The 22178-nt window shown below is 38.1% G+C and overlaps 1 protein-coding gene across 1 annotated transcript in view; it reads right to left on the bottom strand.

Moving 5' to 3' along the window:
- LOC126195245 (medium-chain acyl-CoA ligase ACSF2, mitochondrial-like) overlaps positions 1 to 22178 on the bottom strand; it is a 243221-nt gene that overhangs the window by 7142 nt on the left and 213901 nt on the right. Inside the window, exons 10-13 of the mRNA XM_049933773.1 lie at positions 16687 to 16835; positions 6266 to 6407; positions 6076 to 6186; positions 5837 to 5972 (exon numbers count right to left, since the gene is read on the bottom strand). Of these exons, the coding sequence (XP_049789730.1) occupies positions 5850 to 5972; positions 6076 to 6186; positions 6266 to 6407; positions 16687 to 16835 (525 nt within the window). The 3' untranslated portion in view covers positions 5837 to 5849. The remainder of the gene's footprint in view (positions 1 to 5836; positions 5973 to 6075; positions 6187 to 6265; positions 6408 to 16686; positions 16836 to 22178) is intronic.

Raw genomic sequence — 22178 nt, 5'->3', positions numbered from 1 at the left:
GAAATTTACGTCCATGAGCCTATTAAAATTGCATATGGTATGTCTCCAAGAGATATCCATCCCATACCTGAGAAGATGAAAACATCGTCTCATGGGCGACAGCCGTGTGTTGCTAATCTTGTGACAGGATCTCCATATAAAAACAAATTAGAAGCTTACATAGAAGTGAAAAAAGCTGTAGCTAATCTTTGTGGTCATGGATGCGGACAAAGAACTTGACTTATGATATAACACAGCCATCTTGTTCTGAAACCCAAACCTAGACTCATAGTAGAGGGCGTAGTGCATCTGGTTGTGGAAGAGACGTTAGCAACAACAGTCGACAGTTAAAGAAACCTTTGATTAAGCAATAAGAAATGGACAGTGATGACTCAGATTGTGTTGATGATGACGTCATGGGGCTCTCAACTGTTTCTGGTGATTATCCATGTGACCTTTCAGTTGGTGAACTCCAGCCAGATAAAAACGATGCTCTCTGCCTATTCTGTGACAGGAAGTTTTCAAATTATGTTTGTGGCAAATTCTGGGTGCAATGCCTAATGTGCTCTTTATGGGCTCACAACGAATGTGGGGGGGGGGGGGGGGGCGGAGAAAGAGGACTATGTTTGTGACTTCTGTCGCTAGTACTGTGCTACTTTGTACTTTTATGGTTTTATATTTCATAATAAATATGTATTTGAATTAAAAAGCAGTTCTTCATTTTTCTTGCAGCAAAAAATCCTTACAATATACTGGGGGTCCATATTACAAACACCATGGGGGCCATATTAACTGCATATCTTGTTTGTGGTCAAATTTATCATCTTTGGGAAACAAAATAATAATAAACGTATTCAGACATTTTAAGGAATTTAATCAATATAATGTCTTAGTTAACTGTCAGTTGAGTATAAATACATCAATTAAGGTACTATTATTGTATTAGCGTACAATATTTTATTGAAAAAGAAACTGGGGGTTCATATTACCACCACTTCCTCTATACAGTCTGGACCAGAAGACTTGCTTTTATTAAGTGATTTAAGTTGCTTCACTACTCTGAGGATATTTACTTCTATGTTACTCATGGTGGCAGCTGTTCTTGATTCGAATTCTGGAATATTTATTTCATCTTCTTTTGTGAAGGCATTTCGGTAAGGTTGTGTTTCGTAACTCTGCTTTGGCAGCACTGTCTTTGATAATATCTCCATTGCTATTGTGCAGAGAAGGCATTAATTGTTTCTTGCTGCTAACATACTTCACATATGACCAGAATCTCTTTGGATTTTCTGCCAGGTTTCGAGACAAAGTTTTGTTGTGGAAACTGTTATAAGCATCTCGCATTGAAGTCTGCGCTAAATTTCAAGCTTCTGAATTTTGAGCTTCTGCAGAAGATTGCCAATCTTGAGGATTTTGCGTCTGTTTAAATTTGGCATGTTTGTTTCATTGTTTCTGCAACAGTGTTCTACCCCATTTTGTGTACCAAGGAGGGTCAGCTCCACCGTTTGTTAATTTATTTGGTATAAATCTCTCAATTGCTGCCAATACTATTTCTTTGAATTCAAGCCACATCTGATCTACACTTATATTATTAATTTGGAATGAATGGAGATTGTCTCTCAGGAAGACGTCAAGTGAATTTTTATCTGCTTTTTTGAATACATATATTTCTCACTTATTTTTGGAGGATTTGGGAATTACGATATTCAATCTCGCTATGACAACCCTGTATAGGTTTTCATGCTCGTTATTAACTCAGGATTAATTGTTGTTAAGAGGTCAAGTGTGTTTTCACAACCATTTACTATTCGCGTGAGCTCATGAACTAACTGGTAGAAAAAAATTTTTCAGAGAACGCATTTAACACAATTTCAGATGATATTGTATGCATACCTCCAGAATTAAACATGTATTTTTGTCAACATATTGAGGGTAAATTAAAGTTACCACCAACTGTTATCGTAAGAGTCGGGTATGTGTTTGAAATCAAACTCAAGTTTTCTTTGAACCTTTCAGCAACTGTATCATCTGAATTGGGAGGTCAGTAAAAGGATCCTATTATTATTTTATTCTGGCTGCCAACAATGACCTCTGCCCATACTAACTCACAGGAAGTATCTGCTTCAATTTCACCGAGCTTGTATCCGGCTTTAGCCAGCTTTCAGTGCCTGTAACGATTTGAGCAACAGTGGTTTCTATTAGTACTTGGAGATCTGGTACTTCTAACAGCAACAAACAGGCCACAGCCAACTGTGTTTAGCCTATCCTTTCGGAACACTATTAGGTTCTTCGCAAAAATTTGGGCTGAGCTTATATCTGGATTTAGCCAGCTTTCAGTGTCTATGATGATTTTAGCATCAGTGGTTTCTATTAGCGTTTGGAGTTCTGGTACTTTCCCAACACAGCTACGACAATTTACAACTGTTATACCAATGGTTCCTGTATCTAAGTTCTTCCTGTGTTCGGCCTGCACCCTTTGTGACTCAAGCCCTTCTTGTGTTCTCCTGAGACCCTCTAACCTAAAAAAACCACCACACAGCCCCTAATACCCGTGTAGCCACCTCCTGCTTATAGTGGACACCTGACCTATTCAGCGGAACCTGATACCCAACCACCCTTTGGCGCAAGTCGAGGAATCTGCAGCCTACCCGGTCACAGAACTGTCCAAGCATCTGATTCAGACCCTCCACTTGGCTCTGTACCAGAAGTCTGCAATTGGTCCTGTTGACTATGCTGCAAATGGTCAGCTCTGCTTTCATCTTGCAAGCAAGACTGGCAGCCTTTACCACTTCTGTTAGTTGCTTGAAACCAGAGAGAGTCTCTTCTGATCCAAAGTGACACACATCATTGGTACCAACTTGAGCAACCACCTGCAGTTGGCTACACCCTGTGCTCTTCATGGCATCCGGGAGGACCCTTTCCACATCTGGAATGACTCCACCAGGTATGCATACTGTTTGAGTGCACATTGGTTTTCTTTCCCTTCTTGTCAGCCAAGTCCCTAAGGGGCCCCATAATGAACCTAACGTTGGAGCTCCCAACTACCAATAATCCCACCCTCTGTGATTGCCTGGATCTTGCAGGCTGAGTGGTTTCCTCTGAAACAGGACAGGCGACAGCATCTGACTCAGCGACAGTGTCAGCCACAGACCTGTGAACACTGCCAGTCTAAGTATACAGGCCAAACTGGAATGTCCTTGGAAGTTAGGTTTAAGGAACATATTTCTGATGTGGGTTCCAGTTCTTCCTTGAGTTTGGATTTATCTAAAACAGGTCACTCAGTTTCTCATTTTACACCTGGTCGCATAATCTGCATGGGTAGTGGTTTAAATAACTTGGAAGAACTGGAGATCATTCATACATGAAGAAAATCTTCAAATCAAACAGTAAATTCTCAAACTGAGTTAAGGCAGAAACCAGTTTTGGCCAACTTTGATAACTTAAATAAATATCTGGGTTCATCTGCCCTTTCCCACTTATCACCTCTCCTCGGTGCCTTTACTTGGCCTATTCCCTCTTTTAAACGTTTCTGTAAAATTTTCTTAAAAGTTTTTAAAGTAACTGTATGACAATATTATGAAAAGGATAGATGTTACTCACCATATAGCAGAGATGCTGAGTTGCCGAAAGGCACAACAAAAAGACTGTCAGGCAAAGCTTTTGGCCAAATTGACCTTCATCAGAAATAGACAACATACACACACACGCACACACACACACACACACACACACACAAACCCAACTCACACATACACATGACATCAGTCCCTAGATACCACGGCCAGACTGCCTAATTAATTTTATCAATTTCTAAGATTTTTCAATTCTAAATGTTACATTTATAAATGGCCCACAACATGTTCGAGGCTTTTATCAATATGTCTATAAGTTATTTACTTGATAGTTGCTACATTTATTAGTATGTTTGTTTCTGTACACCTCATTCTGAAGCATTTCCTTAAAGTTTATCAAAAATTATTCATTCACATTGCCACTCCCCTTCTGACCTATGTTTTGATATCCAGTCAGTCCGTGTATGGCAGTTGCAGCTTTCTGACCCGGTGCAGCTTCAACTGAGGTAATGTTTACTCTATATTCTGCCCTCCCCCCCTTATGGTGCATTTTATAATCTCTTTTCTCATCCCATTTGTTCATATGTTCCAGTTTCACCCCAAGTTTTTAAATCCATAACTATTGCTTTTTGTGAAATTTCCCAAATTTTAAAGAAATCCTCAGCACATAGTGTAAGTATTCAGTCTCCTGTTCACTTCTTCTCACTGTCATACGATTTTTGTATAAATCAAACAATGGAAAATCCAGGATGGAATATAACAATATTATGAGATGGAAAGTTGCTACTCACCATATAGCGGAGATGCTGAGTCGCAGAGAGGCACAACAAAAAGACTGTAACAATATAAGCTACTTCCGCCCCCCCCCCCCCCACCTCTCCCCTGCCCACCGCCCAATCTGCGGCACTTCACTGTCCACCATCCCCACCGTACTATCCTTCCCCCTCCCAGCTCCAGCCTCCTCCTTTCCCCCAACCAGTCACCACTCCCACCACGCACTGGTGCTGCTGCTCAGTGTGGTTTCAGTTGCCTGAGACTGCAGTCGTGGGTGTGAGTTGTGTTTGCGCGAGTGTGTGTGTGTGCATATGTGTGTCTATTGTTGGCAAAGGCCATTGGCCAAAAGCTTTAAGTGTGAAAATCTTTTTGTTGTGCCTATCTGTGACTCAGCATCTCCGCTATATGGTGTTTTTTGTATAAAGTTGTTTATGGTCTCTTTCTACTTTTTATTCATATTTGCACTTGATAATGTAATTTAAAATTACGAAACTGTGCCTTTAATAAAGGATTTACAACAGCTGCAGCAGTTTTATTCAACATGCATCTGTAACAGTTATAAAAATATACACAGTACTAATGAACTCTCATTTTGTATTGGTAAGCACAGTTATGATACTAATACTCATGCTTTACAAATAAAGGCACATCAGTGAACATGTTAAGTAAATCACTGACCTTTCAGTTCAGTTCTTTCATCCATACAATGTATTTTGTTGATCACATTTATGAAGCTTAGTCTTCAAGAATGAATTGCAAGCCAAAGCACATTTAATAGAGAGCAGAAGATTTCAGGGATTGTATACAGGATGTTTCAAAGCCTTTGCTTCAGACAACTAGATGTAATAGCTCATGTCATGAGGAACAACTTTCTTTAGAGACAAAGTGTTTGCTAAAGCTTCCCAAAAAATCAGTTATGCCCCAGAGAGGTGGCAATGTGTAGGCACTCTGTGGCATGTGATTGCCTCATGTGTTGCCTACAATACAGTCTTTAGCCCTAGGTGAAAGGGGGTACGCAGCAAAATTAAATTTACTAACTGGCATCTGCAATATTCTTCTCTGCTAAAAGACACTCATTCTTCAGGTTTTCCTATTGAGAATATCTATCAGTTTACTGGGGTAAGTAGGTATGCAGCACACCTAATTAGCAAACCCTGTTAGTCCACTGGAATCTTGTGGTCCCACAGTCAGCAAATACCAAAGGACACCTAATGTCCCTGGGATGCATCAGTGAACATTTTGTCTTTAACAACATGTTGTTCCCCATCATGTGATTTATCACCTCTCGATGTTTGATTCAAAGACTTTGAAACACCCTGATTATAATATACTTAAAAATTATTAATCCTCTGTGGCTAGAAATTCTGTAAATGGCTAGAATATCTGCTACAATATTGAATGGAGAGGCCGATTTTAAAATAGAGATATTTAACTGTAGCAGTGCAAATTTAAAACAGAGAAAAAAATTAATAAGGATAACCATTTCTTACAAACATAGCATCATTTCTTACTCAATATGGCTTGTTACTGAGCAGGATACTTCTTCATGAAAGTGTCTCTTAGCTTGAAAGTCTGGATTTTTCCAGACGTTGTTCTTGGAAATTCAGCAACAATTTCAATTATTTTTGGAATTTTGAAACCTGCAATCTAAAACATTAGTGATCTATTAGACACTGGGAAACAAATGGAACAAGGTCCAGACAAAAATTACTCAGAACACAAAATGCACTAAAAATTTAGGATCATTTACCTTTCCCTTTGCAAATTCTTGGACTTTCTCAGGTGTGAGCCCAGATCCTTCTTTTATTCGGATGCATGAGCATACCTGTTCACCTAATCTTGCATGTGGAATCCCAAATACCTGGATCAAGCACAATAAATTAATTTTCTTATAAGGAAAGTATGTAGCACCAACTATAATAGATGTAATGACTTCTTACTTGCGCCTCCAGTATATCTGGATGAGTCTCCAGCAGCTCCTGAACTTCTTTAGGGGAAATATTCTCACCACCCCTGATTATCATGTCTTTCAAGCGTCCAACTACCATTCCGTAGCCATCCTCTTTCAGAATAAATAAATCCCTTAAGAATAAAATATTTTCTATTACATTTCTAGTCTTCCAAAATCACATTTTACATATAAGTATAAATTTACCACATACAGAATAATCTTCCTTGAATTAGGCTATATATATGAAAGAGGTTTGGTAAGTCTGGTAAATTTTCCTGAAAGATTGGAACTTTTTTGTTGCACCTTTATGGCTGGTAACCTTGATTATTTCAAGGGTTATGTAAATAATTTCAAATGGCATACACTTCATTCTTGACAGCAATCTGAATTAGTAAATGTGTTGGCTGTGATTTAAAATCGAGAAAACCAAGTTCTATGCTGTTATTAAACATTTTAATTTAAAGGTTTGGACTGCTGCCTAAATCAAAGCTGAATTAGATGAAATTCACAAGGACTCTGCACCATCATTGAAGACCATTTACTTTTGGGTTAATGAATTTAAACATGGTCAGACAAGCACTGAAGATGAACCACACTCCAGGCATCCAACTGAGGTCACCACAAAGTAAATCATTGACAGAATCCATGATATGGGAAAGTAAGAATGCATGAGACTGCTGAGACTGTAAGCATCTCAACCGAGTGAGTGCATGATATCCTGTATGCACAACTGGCTATGAAGAAGCTGTGTATGAGGTGGATGCAGTTATTGCTTACAGTTGACCAAAGAGCATCTGGCACAAAATTTTAAAATAGTGTCTGGTGATGTCTAATCACACTCTACAAGACTTTTTATGTAAATTTGTGACTGCTGATGAAACATGGATCCATCATTACACACCAGAGACAAAACGGTAGTCAATACAATGGATGAAGGCTGGTGAAAATGCACTGCATTTTGCTGGTAGGTAAGAGGATGGCCACTGTATTTTTGGATTTCCAAGGAAAAAGACAGACGCTGTTATGTGCCATTGTTCGATCATTTGAAACTCACATTGGTTGAAAAAAGACCAATGTTGGTGGCATTAAGTGCTCTTTCACAAAAATAATGCAGCACCCCACACATCAGCAATATCAATGGCAAAATTGCATCAATTTGGCTTTGGTTTGGTTCTCCATCCACCCTTTTCATCACACTTAGCTCCAAGTGACTTCCTCCTGTTCCCTAACTTGAAACTCTCTCTTGTGGAACTCTAGTTTGCTGAGAAGAAATTTTCTCATCAGATAGGAAATAATAGTTGCAATCAATGACAGGAAATGATAACTGCAGTCAATGAGTATTTTGCAGTTTCCGACAGGACCTGTTTCTCCGATGGGGTGAAAAGGGTGGAGGATCATATCAGATTGTAGGGCTCTTAGGGCGTTGACTAGAGATTCTTTGCTTCCTAATCTTCATTTAGTATCTTTATGCTGCCATGTTGTTCCGGCACTTGATAGTATTCAGTTGATCAGTTGCTGAAATAAAATTTTCCTCTATTCAATAGCTTTTTTCCACTCTACCAAACACTCTGTCAGGATGCACATAGCTGTGCCCATGAACAGGGAGATATTACACCAGCTTATGAAATCTTCTCAGACTACCATCTGGGTGGCTGCATTCAAATTCTGTGATGTTTTGATGAATGTTGTCCCCATTGTCTTCTGGCAAAGTATTGATGATGCATGGGGGCCCCATCTGTACAGCTGAGCAGTGGTCACCTCTCCCCCCCCTCCCCCCTTCCCCCCCCTCCCCACAGTGCGGGATCTGCGGTAGAGGGGTGCCTGGGCATGGACCGTCATTTAGATTTGCAGTGTCTTCAGTCTTACCCAGACTCATGAAGTGTCTACTGCTGGGCGCAGTCTCAATGTATAGCTCCTAGTGCAGGGTCTCATGCTAAACTCAACAGGTAGCATGGAACCCTGCACCAGCAGCTATATGCCAAGACCATGCCCAGCAGATGATGACAATGACACTCATCGAAACATCTTGGAATTTGAACACAGTCACCTAGGTGGCAGCCTGAGAAGATTTAATTAACCAGAAAGTGTACATTTGGACATTATACCAACTTCTTAAATTTTCTGCTTTGTTCCATGAAGGCCATTAGTGTGCTCACCAATACTGTATTTTCATTTTGACTGGTACAATAGTCACAAAGTAAATGAATTTGGACCATTTTCTGGTTGGAACACCACAAGGTCTGTACAATGTATATAGCTGCAAATCTGCAGAGATCACCTTGAAAATCTTAGAATCCTTAAGCTCACTTTTAAATATAATTACTCCTAAATAGTATTTGTTGCTAATAATAAATATTGGTTTAAATTGAATCATGATATGCACAAGCACAATACAAGATAGAGTACATTTTGCCTCCTTACCAATCTGACAAAGTGAGAAATTGAGAATTCCTATAAACTCAAATCAAAATTAAAAGCATACCTTATTAAACCTACTCCTACAAATTATCTATCAAGCTTTTGAGGACTGAAGAACCCTTTTAGCTACAAGACAGGTTTCAATGTCTGCTAAAAATAGATCTCTTCTTATAGCACTTGATGTATACTTTGTCTCATTCCATCTTTCTACACATTCTCTTCATGATGGTATTCACTTAGCATGATGAGTGGATGAAAGAATAATTTATTGTAGTTCAAACCAGTGACACATAAAGTATTTGGTTCATCTACCTTTAGCTTATCAATTATCACACTGTTTGTTATTGACTTTTTCTCTCTGTCACTACCAGTCTATATTTTCTACTTCTACAAGTTTACAAAGCACTCAGTGTGTCAATAACTGTGATTATCATGTCTATCTCACTAACTTATTATGAATGCATCAGTTTGGTAGTCATTACAAAACATGGGTTACCAGTGCATCCCTGGGTTATTCGCAAAAATCTATGTACATGTCACAGTTAACTCAGGAACTCATACAGATGAGATACTCCATTGTTTCACATGTAGGACCTCATATGTATGTATGTATGTACATCCCCTTGGAGGTGTAGTCAGGATTGGAAAGTGGTGTGCTTACATTTAGTACAAGAAACGGTATTGGCTTATTTGCTCATGGGGGGATTACATGGCGAGGATTGCCAAGAGGACAAGAAAAGGTAATCCTAGTAGCCCCAGATCCATCTCAAAGGAGAATGGAACATTCAAAGATGAAGGAACTAATCCATTTAGTGTCTGCTGTAGGTGGTGGCTCAGAATAGGCATCAGTTTAAAGGCAGCAGATGAAATAGGTGGACTCTGTAAAATTCAAATAATAAAAATTACTCACATCTGGGGCACCTTATACTTATAAACAATGAATGGTCTTAGTGTTCCATGTGGCTTACAAATCAAAAAGGTATAGGATTAAATCTTCAGTTAGTCCAAGAATTTTTTTCTGCACTTTTTGCTTCTTACACATCTGCCAGTGGTTTGCTAATGTGAAAAATGCCAAGTTGATTCAGAGTCACATAAAAATATAGGTAGCCCTATTGTACCATCTCCAACAAGACCATGCCCAGTAACACATTGTGACATTCAAACCAATCTTCATGTTGCGAACAGCTTTTCCTACTTATGCCCTTTCCAAATGTTAGATGTTGTCTGTTGCAAATTCCCCTACCATGAATTCAAATATGTTTGCAGAATATGTGTTACAGTACCAAAGTTTTCTTTCTTGATCACACTCGGTACATCACACACTGCTCACATCACCACAGAAGTAACATTTCAATACCCCCCCCCCCCCCTCGCCCCAGAGCCACTGCTAAAGAGGGCCAACAAGAAGCCACTAGCTGGCACTACACATACCACCAAAGTACGCCAAATTTACATCACCTCACTGCCTGCAACTGTGATTGGTTCCTGCAACTTATTAACTTGCCACACTCAGAGCTCCACTTCACGTTATTATCTTCAGATTATCATCAATTACACTGAGTGGATGGATGACAGTGCAGTTAGATCTTATGAACCTAGCATGACACCGAAGTGAGAACATTATGAAAGGAGCTACCACTACTTCCACTGCTAGTGAATATTTATAAATCACTGCTAGTGAAGCAGAGACAGTGACTGCAGAGAGACTACAGGATACAAAGTTATGTATGCTCTATATTGCATGTATTGTAAATAAATGTTTCAACCATTCTAGAGTGTTTGATGTGTTCTGTAGTCTTCATCCAACTAGTTATGCCATTGGACACAACAGATACCACTAGCAACATGGTTAGGATTTGTGACTACTTCAATCTACAGAAAGCGATTCGGCTTCTGTGAAAACTTAACTAATCAATATTTCTTTCAGTGCCTGAGGAACTAATTAAAATTTTTCTATTCTACTAACAGCCAGGAATGAAAGTGTCTAGATTTTTTCATTCTTCCATTATAATTGTTACAGAGATCCTAAATTTTTATATCGATTCTTGAAGTAATTTAAAGTCTGTATGCAGCAACAACTTCTGGAGAGCAATGCCTCACTGCACTTATGCAGTTCCACAGTCAACAAATTCCATCTGTGATAAATAGCAGAAGTAAACTGGTGGAAGCTCAGCAGTCAACTATGAGTAAAGCACAGAATACTGGTGCCCTCCTCTCTTCTACTCTTTTGATGAAAGAAGAGGAATGGATGGAGTACCTCATCCAACTTGAACAAAATTTTGCAGTCTACAGAACCACATGTGACTCACAACATTCTTTCTTTTCTTCTTGCATAGATGTGTTAATATTCAGATTGTGTAGGAAACTATTCCCTCAAGTAGAGCCCCAAACCTCACCAAATGAGGAATCCCTAGCAAAAAAAAAAAAAATTGTTGAAGCACAGATTCATGTAGCAGCTGTTCATTTCAAACTTTTTCATACACATTATCACAGTAAACAGTCTTAAAGGGATTGGATTGCTGAACTCAAGGGCATTACTAGGAACTGCAAATTTAACTACACTTGTGGAGCTTCTTTTCAAGAATAAATATTTCATGATGCCATTATTTACAACCTTATAGACAACTGAGAAATTGACTTTATTGTGCCTGTTGTTGCGACACTCACCAAGTCTAGTCCTAAGCAGACTCTGGCTTGTGAAGCTCATGTTGACAACAGCTGCAAGCCACAGCCGAAGCATGTCATGAAGCATCCAGCCACTTACACCGAAAATTCACATGCTCTGAAATCTTGTGTCAAGTGTATTGTCATACATGATCACAAACACTATTTTTTTACCAAGCAGATTGCTGATACTGTCACAAGTTAGGACACACACAGCAAGTGTGCCTGCAAAAGAAGTGCAAGGCAAACTCTGTTGCATTTCAATCTAGATTTGAGCAAATGGATATTAATATGATCTCACATTCTGAATCTTTACCTGCTCCTCCTGGCAATACTCACAGGAACAAAATCACAGTGCAATGTGCACAGTGCAAAACTTGGATAAGATAGATCAGCTATCCTCACATGGCCAAACAACAAATAGGTCTGTCTCTCATAAAACAGATAAAAACAATATTTCAAAAGTTAGAACTGACAGTCATATTCAGAGAACAAACTGCAAACTGTTCATAGCTTTACAGATTTGGAATCAATCTGTGCCATTTCAACTAGATACTGGTGCTTCTTTAGTCACACTAATTAAACTACTTATGAGCAACTTGGACACCCTCAGCTCCAAAAATCATGTCCGTGCCTCATAGCCTACAATGGCAGATATGCACTTGATAGGCAAAATATTAAAATACGACTGTATCAGTGTCATTCATAGTAGTTCGGTCATGCTTGTGTCTCAATATTTTTGGCATGGCTGCTTTTGATTTGTTTGAATTAGATTTTCAGGAAAATGTGTATGCTATTGATACATAAGTATACCATGCTAGTATTCATCAACTGTATGAAAATTATGGACATTTGTTTGATTGAAAACTGGAACATGCAATGAATTTTCTAACACACATTATGTCAAAGATAATGTTCAACCACCGTTTTACTTGTATGTCTAGTGCCCCATTCAAATGAAGTTCCTTCTGAACTTGTGACGAAGCAAGCTGGAATATTTTTTACTTCCCCTCTTGTTTTGCCAGCTGCCTCCTTAAAATTCAGTTTTTTCATTTCTGACTAATTGACATTAATGTACATGAGTATAATCTGCATTTTCATAAAAGAGAAAGGTTGACCCTCAGTTTTAAAGAAGACAACACCAGATCTAATTCTGTGCTCAGTTTTATGTATGTCATTTATTATCTAATTTATTTTGACTACTCCTAGTTAGTATCTTTTGTTCTATGGTAAAATCAGCAATTGTTTCATAACTTAAATCATTTTGTTGACTTATAATCAAATATAAATTCTATCACAATTATAAACATTTACAGGAACAACTAATAGTGTTCTTGAAGGATCTATCTGGCTCTAATCGAAAACATGTTAGCAAAGTTTCAAAGCAATTAACAGTTCTGTCAAAAGTATTGCTTGCATAAATATATCTTCTAATTTCATCATTTAAACAAATAATTTGGCCTAATTCTTGTAGTAGAAGAAACTGTTAAAAAGATGCAATTTTACAATGTATTCAGTTAATTTAATGAGTTAAGTTTTCATTATAATTTCTGTAAATTAAACATCAAACAATGTGTAGTTTCAGTACCTATTATTGTGAGGATATATAAGGGCCTGATTTTTGGTCCCAGTCAGTCAGTCCACAGCCAAATTTCGGACGAGAAACCCATAATGGTTAGATCAACAACAATGCATCAAATTAACTGTGAAATAAGTGTAACACAATTATGCCGTGTGTTAAAACAATGACAGTGTCTGTTCCATATCTACCTTTTTATTCTTCAAGAACTGTGAAATGTGTGGTTAGGCCTTTACTGCTTGTAGATGTTAAACGGTAAACTATTGTAGCAGTATGTGGATGTTTGCCTGCAAACTATTAATGTGACTTATCGACAGTTAAACAATAGTGCACTTGCCATATAACTGTAATATTGAGGGGTTTTGAACAGTGAAAGTAAAGAACTGTGAAACACAACTGAGCACCTCTCGGCTACATCATTTTCAGTAGTCAGTACTACACTTCCACCCCCTACTTTTTCAGCCGGTATCACAAAGCAGTACATCGACACCAAGGACCCTCAAAGAAGAAATAAAGCAGGCAAATGTCACAAACTCAACAGATTAGAGCACACTGGTGGTTTGAAACCTATTTATGTCAGTTGATGATCATCTCCTCTGGTTATCACAAGAAAATCAAACAGGAAAATCAGGCTTTGTGCCAACTTTCAAGCAGTAGTTGATGCTCAAATGCTTATTGATTCTTCCCTGCTTCCACATTTTGTGGAGGTTATGGGTCGCCTTCAACTCCCTCAGGATGAGGAAACGAAAGAATTTATGGTGGTTAGTACACAAGTCACCTTTCTTTTGGAAGCACATTTGCTCCTGCATTGTTTCTATGCTTTCTTGGAAAAAGTGACAATCTAAGTTCCATCAGGTTCAAATGATTTGGATAATATCATTGAGTCTGAACAAACAGCAGTACAACATCTCAAAAATTTGGAATCTCTTTTTCAAGTTTTAACTGATGCAGAGATTAAGTGTAAATTACCGAAGTTTTCGTTTTTCAATTATGAAATTTAATATTTAAGGCATCTCACTGATGTCCATGACACTCATCTCTTGACTAAGTATTTATAGGTCATCTGGAGGTTATCTTCTCCCAAAAACGTGTGAGCTACAGGCAGTTTTAGGCAAACTGACTAGCTATATCAAATGTACTCTGAACACAGCTTGAATTTCTGCTCCCTTACATCACCTCCGGTGCAAAAATGTTCCTTTCCAATGGCCTGGAGAATATGAACAAACATTTCAAAAGTTACAACATGTATTGCTTAGATGCCCGTGTGTTCGTTATTCTGATATGCAAAAGGCAGTAGGATTAGCAGTTAATGCACCATCCCATGGAGTAGGGATGATTTTATCTCACGAAGTCATCAACAATGCCATCCTATAGCTTGCATGCCTCAGATGTTGAACAAGGCCCAACTCAATAACAGCAGGGGGAAAAAGAAAACCTTAGCCCTCATCTATAGTGTCACAAAATTCCGTCAGTATTTGCATTATAAGATACTGACTGCTCATTTTCATCTGATGAAAGGTGTGAATGATCATACTACACAAAAGATGCAATGTCAGTCACTACTCCTTTCAAATTACCAGTACAAAATTCTCTATCACCCCATGGCAGAGTGTGTAAACAAGGACAGCCTGTCTTGCTTACCTATGGGAAATTATCTGGAATTCAGTGCACCAGAAGCTTCCTTGTCATCAAACTGATGAATCTAATTTGCATCAGATTGTCAGAGGCTTGCACAAGCTACTGAACAGGATCAATCACTACAATTGCTCAGTCATCTTCAGATGACTTGGTCTTGAAATCTGAAATCAATTTCAGACACAGCAATACGCAAACACTATGCACAGTGCAGCAGCCTTTCTTCATCTGACAGCCTTTAGCAATGCATCCACACTGATCATTATCACTGATGCATCCAGATTTCCACTTGAAATTCCAACAAATTTGAGAACTAGCGCTAGCACTATGAAAGGACTCGCTCCTGTCTTTTCTTTGGATGGCTTGTCACAAACTATGATTTCAGACAATGGTCCACAGTTTTCTTCATTAGAATCTCAACAATTCTGCCAACAAATAGGGATTCATCATATCCATATCCATATCTCCTCAACTGAACAGTGAAAGTGAGTTGCATTTTCACAGCTCAATGAGCAAACATCATGCTTCACAGTCAAGGGGAAAATGCTCTGTTGTTGTTTCTCAGTACCTACTACCTGCTGTGTTTCCACAATGCTTCACCAACAGAATTGTCACACGGCCTTTGTTACCACACTCTGATCCATCTATTTTATCCTGAACAGCCTGCTTCAGACCTATCTTCAAAACTTATCCCTGCACAAAGGACAAAGTTTTCTATGGAGTCTTTTACAGCTGACTCATATCACTGGCTAAGCTGATTATACCATTTGTGGCACCAAATCAATCACTGACAGCACCAAATTTGACTCAGATGACTGGCCAGGCTCATTATATCATTTGCAGCACCAAAGCCTCCATAGACAGCAACAAGTACAACAACTTTTTTATGACTACTGTGATCCTGCCATAGATTTTAATGTTTCAGAAAAGATGCCTGCATTTCAGACTGCTGCCCCTGAGCAGCCCTTTTGCTGGTGGCTGACACTCAGGTTCACAGGTCACCAGACAATTCTGCCTTGAAAATCAAGCCCTGCCTACATACACAGCAACTGCTCCCTTCACAGGCACTGCTGCTTCCACAGCCTCGATTACCATTCATAGTGATGTCAGTTACAAACAACAAGTGTGCATCGGCCATTCAACCTCGCATCCACAGCAACGCTGATGCCATACCCACTTGTGCCGTTGCATGGATGTCCTATCTCTGGTTTTTTGCAGGCGTTCCTACCATCTGCCATCATGTCACAACCAACTCCACCAGCAGCACAATGGCACAGACCTCCCATGCCATCACCCACACACACACTGTGCGATGACGGTATGCAATTGTGGGGGAGAGGAAAGCGGTATCAATGGTGTCACCGAGTGAGGTGGCGTAGTGGTTAGCACACTGCACTCGTATTCAGGAGGATTACAGTTCAAACCCATGTCCAGCCATACAGATTTAGGTTCTTTGTAATTTCCCTAAATCACTACAGGCAAATGCTGGAATGGTTCCTTTGAAAGGGTATGGTCGATTATCTTTCCCGTCCCTGACACAATATGAGCTTGTGCTCTGTCTCTAATGACTGCGATGTCAACAGGATGTGAAATCCAGTTTTCCTTCCTTCGATGGAAGCATGTCATGCACTGCTCCCATATCTACAGAAGAAATATTTGAACTGGCCACTGCTATCTATTGCCAGAGAGGCTTTCCAGATGCTGCCATGTGGTGCTATACATCAGATTAATTTCCAGTGCCACTGAATGTACAGGTGACAGTGTAGTAAGACCTTTATGAACCTAGCATTATGCTAATACTACTTTAACTGCTAGTGAATACTGATAACAAGTACTAGTAGAACTGAAAGAAAGACTGCAGAGAGATTACAGGACACATAGTTACGTATCCTTTATAATGAATATAAATATGTTTTAACCATTCTATAGTAACAATATCCATCCTAGATTTTCCATTGTTTGAAGCATTCTATAGTGTTTGATGTGTTCTAGAATGTTCATCCACCTCGTTACACTAATGGATACAATATGTATTACATAAAGGCAACAGTAAAAAAAATATTCTGATCAAATGTGTACGCGCTCAAATTGTATCAAGCTCAAATTGTATCTACCCTGTCTTCAGCCAGCCATTCTCATCAATCAGTTCTCGAGTCTTGGCCTCATCAGCCCAATAGCCACTAATGGTGACATAGCCACGAATGCATAATTCTCCTGGTTCACCTATTGGCACCATCTTTCCTTCCTTGTCAATGACTTTCACCTGAAACAACAAATGACTGTTCTCAGTATAGTCATACTTATTAACAGCTGAAGTAATGTACTTTCTTTGTAATTCTACTGAAAACAGTTGTTCCTTTAGTCGGTTAGCTACTTTGTTAAAAACTGTGTGTTTTACCTGTAGATGATATGAAATATATACGATAACTGATGAATTTCTGGATCAGGGGAAAAATTTAAAAATGAGCTGTGTGAACTAATATTCTAATTCACTGGGCAGAATAAAGCTCAAAATCATTTGATCAGATCAACCTCTGCTATGAAACGTATCTCATATCACGGTATCTCTCAGAAATGGAATGGGTTGTTTCTACATTAATGTGATACGTGGTTAGCTTATTTAGTTTTGAAGCAGCAAATTTTTGGATTCTTTAAAGAATCAAACTCCCATGTACAAAACAGCTTCTAATGTCTGATTACTTTACAAGAGTTAATGTGTTAAATATTTGATACTAAACATATAAGTGAGAAAAAATTTAGAAAAGGTTTGAAGTTATGTTTTAAGCTCATTGGAAGTCGCTAAGTACTCTCAAAAAGAAACACTGGGTGAATATTGTTTGGGAAAGTTGTATTCCATTTTAAGCAAAAGCTAGTTTTTCACACATCTCAATGTTTCTGACTTCATATCTTTTGACCTGTGTGTGGTATAATGATATAACTTTGCAGGTTTGTTCAGTAGTGTTTGTGGATACTGTATGTAAAGTATATCCTGAATAAAGTTAGTAATAAAGCTGTAATGAATTAATATGTTGTGCCTGATGCTGAATTTCTTCTGCACTCAATTTTAAGCAAAAGCAAGTTTTTCACACATCTCCGGCGTTTATGATGACATATCTCCTGAACTATACGCCATACAATGATATCATTTTTCAGATACATTCAGTGGTATATGTGGCCACTGTTTGCAAAATGTGTGGTATTTAGGATTAGCAGTCCCTTTCATTATTTTGTGGAGGGTGTCAGTGAGAAAATGTTTCATAAAGGTTTAAAATTATGATTAAGGTTAGTACTAAGTTGCTAAATGCTCTCGTTCTTAAATACTGGATGAATATAATCAGGGTAATTTGCTTGTAGTAAGCTACATTGCCTAAAGACACATACACAGTTTCTAACTATAATGTTTATGTTACTGTGTTATACCTTTAATGTAAGATTATATCTCTTAATTAGTATATTAAGGCAGAATCTTAAATTGTTGAATTTAGTCAATAATTATATGAAATACTGAAAATCAAATTTTTGTTGACCCTGGAAGCCATTAAATAAGCAACCTGCAACTGGTATAGTGAAGTGTGAATCAAGGACCAGGTTAGTTGATTAGTAATATAGATATCTGGTTTTCCTATAATTTATAACTGATGTGATCCCACATCAAATAATTACAGAAACATGTGGATATGCTTAACAAAGTACTGGTACAACTTCTGCATAATGAGTACTCTGATTGAAGTTAACTGCGTAATGTGGCAAGTGGTGCATGTTGACGCTGTACATTTAACACATGTACAGCATGTCTCCTAGGATCACATGTGGAATGATATACTGCCAAATAATTTAATTTCTCACAGAAAATCTCTTTTATAAGTTCAACAGATAGTGGTCTATTGCAGAAAAAATCAAGAGTACTAGAATGTATCATTTAGACTGCATTAACTAAATATTTTGGAACCAAGTGCCAGATTGTCAGCTACACACAGACATGAATATGGATACAGACCGTATTCCAGTAGTTAAGCACTACACTGAAATTCAAAGGAATTGCTATAAAGAAACATCCACAGCTTGTCCACCAAACTAAGTAAAAACAATGGTCATGTAGAAAGGGAGAGAAAAACAAAAAAGGATAGATTTAAAGCTAAAAAGACAAAAGTAGAGGAAAAAACTGGAAAGCACAAGAGAATAAAATAAGAAAAATATCTAAAAAAACTTACACTCCAGACAAAAAATTAAAAATAATTTTGTAAAATTGAAAACTAAAGGTGCAAACTTATGAAGTGAATAAAGTTTACCATATAAGATGTTTCCATACTCACAAAATACAAAAAATGACTTAATTCACTACTACAATAATAATGATTTACAATCTCAGAACTCAGAGAAATAGTCCATAAAAATTGCTGTCAATAGTGTTTAACTTTCTTTTTTTATGAATAATACATAAATTCCATTTTCATACATTGTGGAACTTTTTCTTCTTGTTTAGACAGACCCATGTCTGAATAAACCGGATACTGTGAGTGGATAGGCATACCATGTGAGCATACAAGCCATGGCGAGAGTTTAGAGTGGCAGTTTTCCACCACAGAGCACGTGACTGGCAGTTGCTACGGGGCCATGGTGAGCAGCTATCGTCTACACGGCCTTGGAGAAACCATAGCAGACGCTTGGCAGGGGTGCATATGACCATGTCTGTGTTCTTCGAGAAATTTATATGCCACAGAAAAATTGATAAAAACAGAACTAAGAGTGAGATGGAGGTGCAAGTTGGCACTCATGGACAGAAAAATATGTAAAGCTAAATTATCTTAACGCACCACAAAAACATAAATAGTTTAAAATTTACTGTCCTGTAAAAAACTGTAAGTTTATGAAAGTTCAAAAGCTAATATCTCGGGTATGTTTTGGCCGATTAATAAGGAAAAAGGTGTTTATGGATGCAGCTAGTAGAGCTGCATCAAGCAGTCACAACCGATTTAGCAGAATATGTACCATTTTTTAATGAGAGGTCGGAATATGAGGCTTGACTGAGAGAAACTGTGTTTTCAGTAATAAATAAATTTAAAGAGGCAAAACTAGCGGCAGCATTCTTAAGTCTGAAGAGGCAGATGAGTAATTAAGTATGTATTTTTATTCGTTTATTTATGTTTAGTATCAAAAATCTGTGAAAGCAATATCACACCACAAGAACATGAAAAAACTGTGGCAGATATAGAAAACTGGACCTTAAATTGTTATTGCCCAGAAATTTTCCATACTTTTCAGTGTATCATATGTGTTTTTGTGTTTAGTTTTAGAATATTCGTAATTTTTGTCAAACATTGTTTTGAGTTAGGCAGTTGTTTCGAGGATGCATAGGGCAGCCATCTTTGATGACAGGGAACTGGTTCTGAGCGACACTAAGAGCCAGATGTGCTGCCCGTCTGAGGGTAGTAGTGGGTTGGTAGCCATGTTCGGGGATAAGTATTTATATAGTGACGTTCAAAAGCGATCAAGTGGAGCACAATATAGTGGTTTAGGACAGCAGACAAGAGTGTACTTTGTGAACTGTGAACAGACTGTCGAGTGCCATGATCATGACATGTGAATTTTGTAGTGAAGTGTTGTAGCATCAGTTATTAAAGGCCACCCTTATGTAAGAGCCTCTCAGACTGCATTTTAAGTGTTTAGTCAACATATTGAAGAAAAATATACTACTTGTTCGAATTATAAAACAATGTAGTGGCTCAATATTTTAAAATTCTCTGCAACACCTGCCTGCATTGTTTTGTTATATTTATTTTATTTCAGCTTAAAAATTGAGTGTACGGCCGGTGTGAGCTGGCACCCTATGACAAAAAATGTATCCAAACATTGAGACCAGCCACATCTCTGGGCTGCTCAATTAAGCTGAGTGTAGTGAATATATATAATTTCGTGCCATAGCATGTGGGTTCGAGACAAACTATTCAAATTTGAATGTGTAGTGCCCAGTACTGTCATAACCAGCAGATCTTTAACACAAGATCAAAAGTAAATCATGGAGGATGATGATAGGTTCTCTTGTATTCAAACACATATACAATAAAAATTACTTCTGGTTACAGAATATTCCTTACAGGCAGTAAGACAGTCTAGCTAAGCATTTTCTTCAATTCTTTACTTCATAGGCAATAATGAAAAATTTTTGTCATATAAAGGAAGTTGACAAACAAAGATGCTGCACACATCCGTATGATTAGTTTTAGGGTAAGGGCAAAGAAAAATCATTAAAATCATTAACTCATTCAACACACAACATGCTGGAATTTACCACAAATGAATCATTACTGCTTGATAGTTAATGTTTTTTTTTTTTTTGTTTTTTTTTAGGGTGCACAACTACAGTGGTCATTAGCACCCAGACTAAATGATGGTTAATGATTAACTAGCTACTACCATATTTTAATTTGCAAGTTACATCAAAAATCAATTTGATTTGTATTTTACTCCCACTCCCAGCTCCCACAGGGATAATATCCCTGAACCACACCAAGGAGCGACATCTGCTCAATCCACCCACCCAGTACTTCCTACTCCAGTTTCTGTCACATGCTTACCCTACCCCATCAGAGGCCGCACCACGTGTGAAAGCAGACATGTCATATACTAGATCACACGCAAACACTGCGCAGCTTTTTATATTATTATGTCTACCAACCAGCTGTTCAAATAATGAATGGCCACCACCAAACTGTTGCCAAAAACAAAGTTGACCATGGAATGGCAGAACATGCACTCGACCACAGCATGCTCAATGTCGCAATGCTCAAAAATTATAGTACAATGCAGGAAGACCTGCAGACAATTGATATTTCTTGAAGGGATTGGCAACTGACCCACAAAATAAACAAATGTAATCTATTACATGTACACAATTGGAAAGACCTATTACTGTATGACTACATGATTGCTGAACAAGTGTAGCAGGGTGGCTGAATTAAAGGTTACATTTTTAATCTTTTGGTGCATAATTTTCACATAAAAAAAGACATTTGTCTCCAATTCATTAAGTAAGGGTGCTGATGAGCTCATCATTGAGCATCCTACTCATACCACCATCAACATCTCCAAATACCTAGGAGTATGCATACACAGCAATTTAAAGTACAACAATGACATAAAATTTGCAACAAAAAAGGCAGATGCCAGACTGAAATACACTGGAAGAATACTCAGGAAGAGTCTTCCACCCCCAAAGGAATCAGCTTAAAAGAACTCTTGTTCAACCAATATTTGAATATTGCTCATTGTCTCGAGACTTGTACCACATAGGGTAGATATAAGAAATGAAGAAAATAAAAAAAAAAAACAGCAGTGTGTTTCATCAAAGATTCATTTAGTTTTGAAACCACCATGTAAATGCTTGTCCAGCTCTGGTAGCAGACATTACAAGAGAGGCATTATGTAACACAGTGGGGCTTGTTATTAAATTTCCTGTTAACATGCTGCTATAGTGCCCAGAGGCACAAGCCACAACACACATGATGGTTATAATGCACGAGTAATGGAAAGCAATACTAACATGGTCCATAGGAGCCATGTCGGATTTGATTTTCTAGTGTACACCCAGACTGCTAGGAGGCACAAC

The sequence above is a fragment of the Schistocerca nitens genome, chromosome 7 (assembly GCF_023898315.1).
Source record: "Schistocerca nitens isolate TAMUIC-IGC-003100 chromosome 7, iqSchNite1.1, whole genome shotgun sequence".
NCBI classification, from domain to species: Eukaryota; Metazoa; Arthropoda; class Insecta; order Orthoptera; family Acrididae; genus Schistocerca; species Schistocerca nitens.
Note: the sequence above shows the minus strand (reverse complement) of the source record. Positions and strands in the feature narration are given on the sequence as shown.